Below are 11290 nucleotides of genomic sequence, written 5' to 3' on the forward strand. Positions count from 1 at the left end.
AGAAAAATACTATTATTATGTATTACAAAGTCGTTATTATAAACTAGAATACTCTCTATTCATACACGAAATAAATGTCAGGATCTCTGATAAATCTTTGCAGAAGATTCTGCAACAAACCTAAACTTGGTCCCATACTATTGGCCAAATCATCTTGATTGATGAAACTCATGGAAAAAACAATCGCAAGATTGTTAGCATCCATACGGTTGGTATCCATATGGGCATGCACCTTATGCAAATGTTGGAAGATTCTTTTTATCATATGATAGTTGTAAATTGGAAGCGTTCTTAACTTTTCCCTCATCAACTCATCAAATTCATCCTCAGATATTAGATCAGAATGGACTTGTTCCACCAATTGGAGAAATTCCGGTAACCTTTCATTAGTAAAGAGTGACTCGGGCAATTCTCTTAAATATAGCTTGAAACATCCTGCGATTGTATTGATTTCAAACCAGCGATCATCCTCCAATGTAAAAACATTATTTACAGCACCTTCATCATCAAATGCATTTTTAAGCATATTGATACTTCCAACGGAACCAGGAACACGGTATAAACCAACTTCATCTAAACCTCGCAGTTCTATTTCCTCTAAAAGCTTATGCACTATGGTTGGTGTCAGTGTTCCTTCTCTTTCACATATATCTTCAATAGGAACACCGAACACTTTGTTAGAAGTCTTGCCTTTATATTTCCTGGAGTGGAAAGAATAGCGTTTAGAGAGTGTGATGTTTTTTATCCATAAGCATAAGTCATGATAATCAATCGCCTGAATCAAATGCTCTTGACCGTTCTCCATAACAATCTTGAAGCAGTATATCATCGATGGATCATTCGAGAAACTACTCACATCAATGCATTTCTTAATATCAAAGGTTTTCAATGAGAGAATCGGTTTCTGATCGTTAATTTCCTCTTTGTTTATCCTAGGTAAATCAATTGGGGCAACAGAACCATTATTATGAATGGAGTTAATCAACATGGAATTTATACCATTCGAAGAGACGGAAGAGGAAAACCCACCTATAGAGAATGGCCTCTTGAAAAAGCCACCTATCTTTCGTCCTACGCCATTTCCACTACTAGCCGCATTATAAAGAACAGAATTTCTTGAATTGTTAGCAACCGAAGATCTCTTTACACGACTCTGTGCGGAGTGATTTTGAGGTTGATTTTGAACTTGTGAAAGTAATGAGGTTTGCATATCAATAGTTTTTTGCTTCATTACTTCCTGCAAAGACTGAGACCTCTTTTGTTCTTTTTCTTGTGAATTGAGGTGTTCCCTCTTTTTCTGTTCCCTCTTTATCTTATGCATTTCCGCTATTAAGACCTCATTAAACACACCACGTACTTGATATTTCATCAATTTCATCTCATTTGCCGCCAATTCTTTGGCCCTAGTCCGGAAACTATGAAGGGGGTCAACTACAAGATGATTCAAAGATGATCCGAAGTTTGAGGGTTCAGGGTGCTCGTCTTGATCATCAATAAGTAACAATTGTTGATAGTTTAGTACAAGATTGAAAGTGAAGCGGCATTTATCGAAATTGATTAACTTTGAGTTCTCTATACTCATATTGGTGACTAACTGGGATATCTCTAATAGTCTCCCAATGAACCATCCAGGACATGGACAAAAGTTTTTCCGTTTAGATTCGATTCCATCAAATTCAATGAAATTTTTTATACTGGTTTCCGTACAATCTAGGATATTGTTAATCGACTTTAAAGAGGACGACCCATCTAAGTTTTCAGCGGCATGTTTCCACGAAAGTTCAAATTTACGCGACTCAGGAGAGAGAATTGCATTCAAAAGAGCTGACTCTAAGAAAGAAGGTAAGTGAGGAGATAATTTTGAATCTGTTTCTAAATTGGTCTGGAAAAGATCGATCGAATTATTTTTCCAACGTGCAAAGCCCAGCATTTGCAAGAGAATGGTACAAGTTTCTAAACGTGATTCATATGTTTTTTCTAGTTGAGCGATTTGAATGATAAAGAAATTCGTTAGTGAGATATGGAGATTAATTATGAGTTGAATGGAATAAGGAAGTCTTTTTACGAACAACTCATTGTTCACACCTTTTAAGGAAACAAGCCAAGTAAAGATATTCATTATTTCAAGGTCTTCAATCTGTGCTTTTCCTGAAATAATCTGGGAATAATTTTGTTCTAATTGTGGGTACCTGAACAAGGATGTTAAAGACTCATAAGAGAAACCCTCTAATAGTTGAGCAACCATCATCCATTCTTTTACTGTAGCTAGCTTCAAATGAGATAGAGTCAAATCATCCAGTTTGTACATCCACTTTAGAATATCACTATACGAATCTGCTTTAAGCTTTTGGAAAGAACTAATCATAGAGTCATCATACGAGTTCTCATAAATAAGTTTGTTGAGATCTTCCATAGTTAGAGTAGTGAAAGAGTTTAGAATCTTCATAGTATTCCTATTGTGTCTACTGACACCAACTGGTCGATACAATTGCCTCTGATATGACAGTTTAATCTTTTGTAGGATGTCCTTCAATTTAGCATGAAGTAATTCTAATTCAGCCAAAAGTTGTTTTTGCTCAACAGATTCTTCTGCACGGCTTGAAAGGGATGATATCCTGGATTCCCATTCATCAATAACTTCTTGATCCATGATTTTTATAATATCCAAAAGCAACTTACTGTTATGCAAGTCGTCATTAAAATCAGAGTAATGTTCCTTTATTAGATAAAACAAGGCTTCAGCAGTTCCTATTTGAATCTTAGCAGCGTGAACGAAATGGGGTGTATCAAATTCAGATGCAGCAGAAGTATCCCAACAGGGGAATTTGTAATTAGGAGAGTTTGGCTCTTCACCATTTTTCTTTTTATCACTTTCATGCTTGACCATTTTTTCAATCGAAATTGCACAACTCTTAGCACCAATAAAACGTTTCGCTAGATTTTCTAATAATGATACCGTAGTAGTGAAACTTCTATAGGTACTGAAAAAGGTTTTAGTATACAAATCATTGTCCATACAAAGCTTTACCACTCCATAGTCTAATAATCCAGTACCAGTCCCATCATTGAATTTTTCTTGATGATTCTTGAAGTAGGCAGAGATGTCACTGATTGTCACTAACCTCGAAAATACCGAAGAGGTCAAAACCAAAACATCAAATAGTTTATCTAATGATGCAGATTTAAGAACGACATTGATAACAACTTCATCCCATGTTTCTGTATCCTTAGAAATGTTTTTGAAGAATTCCATGTTTTCGACTCCTACGCTTAGTCTATTCATCACATCCTGAGAATCACGAGAAGACCGCACAGAAAATCTTTTAGGATTCTCAATAACAATACTCGTTGGTCTTGAATTTTTATCCCAATCTTCCACAGATTTGAAACTGAGGTCATCTAATACATGGAACAGATCCATATTGATGCTGAAGACATCCCTGATTGATTTTAGTAACATTTGTTTATTTGATTGCTTAGTGGAAAGTTCTCTGACGGTCAATTCATCAACACCCTCAAGTCCTGTAACGACAGACTTATCATCTGGTTTCATTACTTCGAGAGGACCACTAACAGATAATGTTTTACCAGATCTAGTCATAGCATTGTTTCGTATGACAGATTGCCTGTTATACTGGACACCTGCAGCGCCAATGAGCGCATTCTGAGAAAAGAGAGAATAGTTTGGTAAAACTTCATTAAATAATATAGGGAGATAACTTCCACTCAGTAGAGGACTTCTCTTCGAAACATGCAATGCAGGAGCAAACTTGTCTAGGATTGGAGGCTCTAATTTCAAACTCAATTCCATTAATCTATCAATGTTCAAACGGGGTTGAGAGACGTGATAATTTAAGTAATGATAAAAGGGAATATCTGATGACTTTTGAAGGATGTCAGAATCAGTTTTTCGATGCGGAGGAAGTCTTTGTTGCCACTTTTGAAAAGCATTCTTAGTCCTATAAATCTTCTTTTCAAGGTATCTGAACATGGTATCTGGCGTTAAATCATTTGTATGGATGGTCAAATCACCAAAATATGGGATGACGTTCTCCCTAATAGACTGCTCGTTTAAATTAGGTGGAGCTAAAATAAACACACTGTTCGTGGTTCTATAGGAGAGTTGTCTCCTGTCAAGCTGAACAATTGTCGGAACCCAATCCTTGAAGATAATTTTTAGTGTTTGTTCAGATATGTATTGCCATGTTAAAGAGAGCCTTAATATAGGCATCGAACAAATAACGGTAGCGATGGCCAACCATGAAACCATATCTCCAATTTTCTCAAAAGTACATCCGAGTTGTACCCATTTTGTCAGAATAACTGCTCTTTCCTTAGGATGTAGAGCAACACCATCAATCTTTTTAAACAAATGTTCAATCAATAGTCTACTAACGTAATGGACATTTGTTTTATTATTGAAGACCAAAGGATTGAAATCTATGTAGCGCTTGTTGAATACCGAATCATAGAGTAAAGAATAATCCGTTTGCGGCGACCAAACCTTATTAAATCTTAGGTTAATGGAATGAATCTGATCTGCCAGCACTTCATTGTCTAGTTTCAAAAATTCTTTAACATCGGCAAATTGAGATAGCGCTTTTTGGTCTAGTGGTTTCTTTGTGAAAGCAACCAATTCGTTTAACTTATTGTGATATTCTGCTACTGTCAATTTCAAGGAATTCGATATCTCGTCATTATGCAATGAGATAACATCTAACAATTGTATTACTTGATTGAAGGTGGTATCATCTAATAAAAAACCTGGGAATACATCTAGTACAGTTTTAACAACCAAGGCCAATCTTTGTGTCATTAGTTCATCAACTGCCGGAGTTACTTTATACCACTGCTTTGAGTCTTTGGTTAGCTTTTCATTATTCTTGGTGAAGTTGATGCCATACAAGCAAAAACACTGGAAGTGCAATTTAATGTCTTCAATTAGAGGTAGCATTAAAATCAAGTCCAAAGCTTTCTTCGTTTCAAGGTCAACCGAAAATAATATGGTATGACAAATACTCTCCACATCTCCGTAAATAATTTGACCGTGCTTATCAATTTTGAGATTAGGATGGGGATAGGCGTCGTTAACATATTTTAGTTCTTTGATATTCTTTGACAAGTTTGGTGAGCTTTCTGTTGAAGAGTGGGAGTTTATGGAAGATGCCTGTTTTGACCCAGATAAGGTGTTTGAACTAGATGATTTAGAAGATTGCGGACTTTCCTTGGGCCCTCCAGACGATATATCTGCCATTATAGGAGGAGTGGGCAAGTAGTGATCGTCTTCATGTTCATGTTTGGTGTTGGGAGGATCAAGTGAAGGATCAAAAAACTTCACATTGTTGATACCAGATTTGTAAAGGCTGAGTACACAGCCTTTCAACTGAGCCTTATATAAGCGATATTCTTGCATGTAATGGGTTGTACTTCTTGGCGAACTCATGGATAGAGAATCTGTACCATAAACCCTACTTTCACGATTGCTCCTCTGGGATGCAACAGACGTGGACGAAGATGAGTTCATTGGAGATGTTTGTATTGTACCATGGGATTTATTTACCCAACCCGTCTTAAATACCATAGAATCAAAGTTATCAGAATTCAATTGAAGCGTTGGTACAGGTGCATTGCTGTTATTATGAGCATTGGTGCTATTAGTATTAGTATTAGTATTATTATTAGTATTATTAACGTTATGGTGTTTGTGTTGGGAAGAATGACCATGAGAAATTTCCACTTTATTAGAATCGTTTCCCAGAGTGCTTATCAGTGTTCCGGACGTGGAATCATCAAGCGCATTAGTAGTCGAAGCAAATGTTGTTGTTGAAACAGAACCACTCGATGTGGAATCTTTATTTGAGCTCTTGACTGTCGAAAGTTTTCCAGAATGACCTGAAGTAGAGTCAAAAGAGTCTTCATCTAGGCCAGTTTTCGAGTCGTGTCTACTGCCTGAGGACGACAAGGATCGCTGTGAGTGAGCTTGTGAATCTGACATGTACATATTGTTAGCTTGTTTTGACAAAGAGGATGGTCGGGATAATGATGAAGATGAATTGCTTGAGTTTGCCGAGCCTCTTTGTTGGGAATATGGTCCAGCTGAAAAGGCGGAACCTGAGCTATTGCCCGAGTTCTTTGATTTTTCCTCATTCCTTTTACTTCTGTTAGTCCATCTAAGTCCCTTCATGTTGTTATAGGCGTGGTTTATATTCTTTGAATGTGGTAATAACGTTTGTACCGAAAGTCGTAAATTTTATCAGTATTGCGAATGATATATTGGTAGTCAAAGAAACTTTTGAATTACACTTTTCCGTGAATCCAAATCCAAGGCTTCCAGACTAAAAACACCCAGATACACTTCAGTTTAAGGTCACTTGTTCCTTCTGAATTGCTTATTTTAAACTTATGGTATATCGATCGATCAATAGATAAAAAGAAGCTCCAAAGCAGTATTTGCGCAAATGAAGTGAGAATAAGCAATACTCAATAGCACAAAGACCACTAAACCAAACGAATAGCTAAGAATGGAAAGAGGCAGTACGAATAAGCAACAGAAAACCTATACGGAGTAAACTTCGCTAGGTTTGTTTTTTCTTTTAACTGGCTTATGCCAAGTAACACACTGAGCTTGTTCAATTATGGCCGTCTTGATACCAAAAACAGCTACTCACGTCTTTCTTTCTGCTATTAGCTGCTATACGCGCACTTATAAACAACTGATATATGTCTTCTAAGACCCTACGATTCAACACTAAATGTGTATGTAGTTGTGGTTTTGTTCTAAAATTCCAACCCGACTTCATTTTTTTCTTAGTTTTGATTTCCTTTAATGATTCGATTCTCATTCTGGATTCCACCAAATTTGTATACACACAAACATGAAAAAGGGCAAGATTTTTACGTTACATAGTTCCTAGACGGGTTGCGCCTAGTATATTAAAAGTACAGACTAGGCATGATATATTTAGGGCTGTGTGGGTGCAGAGGTAACAAGTTTGCTATACTATGGCATGGTGCGTAATCTGAAAGTTCATTTTCAAGTGTTCTTTCTTAAATGTAAAGCTTATTCAACGACCAATTAGTGACTCGAAAATCGAACCGTATCGGAACTTTTTGGCTTGATGACACATGGCTGAAAACCAGCATGCAAAGTTATCCTTTCGATAGCTCGAACTATATTGCAGTTACGCTTATTCTTTAAAAACATGAAAAATTACGGGTAAAAAAAACTACGGGCAAAACTGCACGATCGCCGGGCAACAAATTAGCCTTTCATTTCTTTCTATATTTAGTTGGCAGTTACACTTTGGGAACTGCAAAGTGGGCTAATCTGTTTTATTCAAGCTTATATTTCGGGTCATGTAAAAGCATGGCCGAAAAACCTAATACGTCCAAGACAATAGGATGTAAAGAGAATTATCTCCACTGCCAAATAATACGACGAATACTCTTCCAGTTCTTGCAACGGTTTTGGTATTATTGGGGGTTCCTAATTATCGCCATAGTTACTCTTGCAGAAGGTTTTTGGTTCGCCTTTGCGTTTTTTTATTTTTCTTGTTCCCACGGTTCTCAGTTCAATGCTCTACGGTGTATTCTTGGACAAAGTGAGTACGTCATATATTTACAATTTTCGTTTCCTTTGTTTTCGTTTTGCTTTTTTAGTACTTCTCTTTGTTTATGCTGTTACTTGAGAAAAAAATGAAGCTAAATATCACTTTTGTGAATCGAGAGGTGCTACACTCCAAATTGAAATAATGAGGAATTGACACTAACCAATTATTTTCAAAAGACGTGATTTTGTTAAATACTCTTCGAATCATTTAAATGTGACTTTGACGGAGCATCCTTGATCTTTTTTTTTTTTTTTTTTTTTGTAATTTTTAAACTTTTGTTTTTATTTTTGTTTTTGTTTTTGTTTTTGTTTTCGTTTTTGTTCGCCTGTTCAGTTTAATATTTTTTATATCGTAGCTTCTTCACTTGTAGGTCACTTCAATTCTGCTTTGGTGAACCACTAACCATCAAAGGTAGCTAGGTAGTAACTGCAATTGAAAATTGGTATCTACCTTTTGATAATAGATAACTGTAGCTGTTTCCTATCTGTCTGGTATAATCATTGTGAATAGATTTGCTTACTATTTCAGCGAAAAAGATCCAAACAACTTTCGTTAAGACTAGAATACCTAAAGACCTTCAATACACTTACCACTGGCTTTGATTAGCATGGAATCATTTATTAGTTTTGTGCCCCTAAAAGCTTCTGCTATTGTCAGACCAAGTGAGGATACATTCATCTTCAGTTCGATTTCTAAGTGGTCTAAACTTGAAGGTAAAGAATGTGTATATGAAGTTCCGACTGAATTTAACATTGTACGGACCGCCGAGAACAGAGATGGATCAATTGATTTATACTGCTTGTTAGAGACGAAGAATTTACAAGATGTTTCCAAATGGGATCCTTTGTCGTCCACAGAAGTGGACCTTTCCGTCAATATTGATGAACATGAATGGATTCCGCTATTGGAATCTTTAGTTGATGACTGGAATAAAAATGGATACCACGCAGACATAATAGTAGTTAAGAAACAAAATCATCGTCGGGCTACAGGATCACGTAATGAGTATATGGATAAAACTGCAATTTTGATTGGTCTGAAGAGTAAGTTAGCAATAATGGAGATTGAACTTAAGTGTGCTTTTGCTATGAAAAGTAATAAACATATCGATTTCATAAATACAAAGGCAGTGTCTATGTTGCCCCTGTTAGCAGGTCAAAATGGGAGTAATTGGAGACACCTTTCCGAATGTTTCGATACCAATATCATCTATTCAGAATTGGGGCTAGCGGGCTATGACTACCCAGATACGCTTTTTTTGGAAGGTTCACAAAAGTGTAGTCTGCTCTGTGCAAAACATTATCTTCAAAACAAACTCAACTCTTTTGTCGATGGAGGGTTATATGCTACAACAATAGCAAGCATCTCACCTTTGAAACTTTCATATTTGAGAAGCATATTTTCTTCCAAACACATAATGAATCTAATGAAGAAATATCCTTCGTATATCTTGCTCACCTCTGATGGTATTCAATTTCAAAGCTATTCTGCTGCACTCCTGGATATTGTAAGGAAAAGGTTTGTCAGAAATATTTTAGCTGACATTTCTGAACTTCGCTTCTGGTTTTCTAGTGCAGAAGGTACTTCTGAAGTGATGACTTCGAAAAGAACAAAATTTAAACAGATAGCAATAGACCACCAAGTTATTTTCTCTTACGATGAAGCTAATAATTTTATCAGCTTTACTGGTTCAAACGAATCTATACAGAGGGCATACAATGATATCATAATTGAAAGATTACCTGGTGTAAAGAATATAAGATTTACTTTGGAGTTAGATACTATCTACAAGGATTTCATCTCTGGAAAAAAGAACGGTAAATTAATGAAAATAATGGATCTGACGAAGTGTGCCATCTCTTTAGAAAACGACCATAGCGGGAATATGCTTGTGGTTTTACAAGGTGATAATATTGAACAGTTAAAGGATAGTTTTACACTTTTACTTCAGGAATTGCCATGTGAGAAATCTTTCTTCATACCAGAGGCATATCATCGCCCAGTTATTGGAGCTGGTGGCTCCGTAATTCAAACCATTATGAGAAAGTATAATGTATACATTCAATTTTCGAACAGCTTCCAGCTACCTCAAACGGATTGGGCTTTCATAAGATATGATAATGTCATAATCAGATGTCCATCGAAGAATAAGGCGAATATACAAGCAGCAGAAGAGCAATTGTTGAATTTATCTGAACAATACAGTCAAATTCAAAACACGGTATATGTTCAAATGTCTCCAGGCCAATACAAATATTTAACACATGCCCGCGAAAACCTCTCCTTTATTAGCGAGATTGAAAAGACATATTCTTGTTATATCTCTTTCCCCCAATCTTTACCAAATGGAAATTTCCACTTAACAATAAAGGGAAATGATAACGGTCCTGAGCAAGCTGCAAATGCATTAACCTCTCATTTTGGTAGGGAAATCGAAATAAACGTCAAGGATCCAATTTCAAACAAAATAATCTCTAATGGACTACTTTTACCTTTGACCTTAAATGAAGTGCAACTAACACACTACGATCAAACTATTAGACTAACATTCAGTTCGGAAATGACTGCAAAGAAGTTGGAAAAGGTGTTTTTCTTGATCGAGACATATATCAAAGACACAAATAATAGAATTAATTCAAAGAAAGAAATTTCCCCATATAGTAGCGTCGCACCTTTGTATGGAGTAGGGAAAACAATAACTGATATGCCACAAGTCCAATCTCATTCTCATTCACATACTAATGTACCTATGCTCAACGAATACTCTCAAATTCGCATGTAAGGGTCAACTTCAAATATATTAATAATAAATCATGGCAAAGAAAACATGTTATGTATCGTATTCTATAAAACATTTTTCAATTCGTACATTACAGCATGGTCCCGAAACATTCATTAAATCTTATTAGATTTTCTTCAAACTGCCTTAGTCCAATATGTTGATCATCTGTTAAGTATTTCAAATCTTTTCTGTAGTATTTATACATCTTTCCTGAATTACGAATAAGTCTAGTTTTATGATAATCCACTGTTAATATGTTCTTTACTATTCTTCTGCACATATGTGTATCTTTTTCCATACTTCGTGAGAATCCATTCGTGTTTGAAAATGCTTTTATCATCATTTGCAAAGACCTCTGAACAGACGATCGAAAATCAATATCAGTAAGCTCACTCTCTGACAAGCATTCCCTCCTTTTCGATTCATAATTCTCCACTCTGAATTTGTATCGCAGATAGATGGTATATGAATGTTTAATCGTCTGTCTTTTAGAAACAAAAGGTCTAAGACGTAAAAACCTTCTATAAGAAGCCTTGATAAAGCTCAAATCATCAAGCTTATTTATTTGTTCCTGCGTAATATAATACTTGGGAGTAATCTTTATCAGAATGTTGGTAGCAGTAACTACTGCTTTATTAGATGAAATATGAACCATTGAGAAAACTTTATTATTCGTTCCTTTCCTCCCTAATGGTTTTCACACTTATCTTATCATTTAATTAATGTGCCTAGTCACCAGTAACATACAACGATATCTCATAATGAGATTAAGCGTCTATCTGAGTATTGTTTCTCTGCTCTTCAATAACATCTTTTGGAAAACAATCAGTCACATGACCAGAAATATTTTAAGAAAAAAAAGAAAGAAATCAATGTCGAAAGTAAGCTATTGGATTTT

General features: G+C 35.8%; 3 protein-coding genes across 3 annotated transcripts; 1 reads left to right on the top strand and 2 right to left on the bottom strand.

Moving 5' to 3' along the window:
* Nucleotides 1-55: 55 nt before the first annotated feature.
* Nucleotides 56-6184, bottom strand: BEM2 (GTPase-activating protein BEM2; the record flags this gene model as incomplete). Its single annotated transcript, XM_022818053.1, has 1 exon — nucleotides 56-6184. The coding sequence occupies one exon, from the start codon at nucleotides 6182-6184 to the stop codon at nucleotides 56-58; it is 6129 nt and encodes a 2042-aa protein (XP_022674758.1).
* A 2033-nt stretch (nucleotides 6185-8217) lies between these two features.
* KLMA_20435 (uncharacterized protein) lies at nucleotides 8218-10392 on the top strand (the record flags this gene model as incomplete). The annotated part of the gene is made up of 1 exon (XM_022818054.1): nucleotides 8218-10392. The coding sequence occupies one exon, from the start codon at nucleotides 8218-8220 to the stop codon at nucleotides 10390-10392; it is 2175 nt and encodes a 724-aa protein (XP_022674759.1).
* Nucleotides 10393-10480: 88 nt separating this feature from the next.
* On the bottom strand, nucleotides 10481-11047 carry IRC19 (Irc19p; the record flags this gene model as incomplete). The annotated part of the gene is made up of 1 exon (XM_022818055.1): nucleotides 10481-11047. The coding sequence occupies one exon, from the start codon at nucleotides 11045-11047 to the stop codon at nucleotides 10481-10483; it is 567 nt and encodes a 188-aa protein (XP_022674760.1).
* Between the last annotated feature and the right edge of the window lie 243 nt (nucleotides 11048-11290).

This window comes from Kluyveromyces marxianus, chromosome 2, assembly GCF_001417885.1.
Source record: "Kluyveromyces marxianus DMKU3-1042 DNA, complete genome, chromosome 2".
In the NCBI taxonomy this organism is placed as follows: Eukaryota; Fungi; Ascomycota; class Saccharomycetes; order Saccharomycetales; family Saccharomycetaceae; genus Kluyveromyces; species Kluyveromyces marxianus.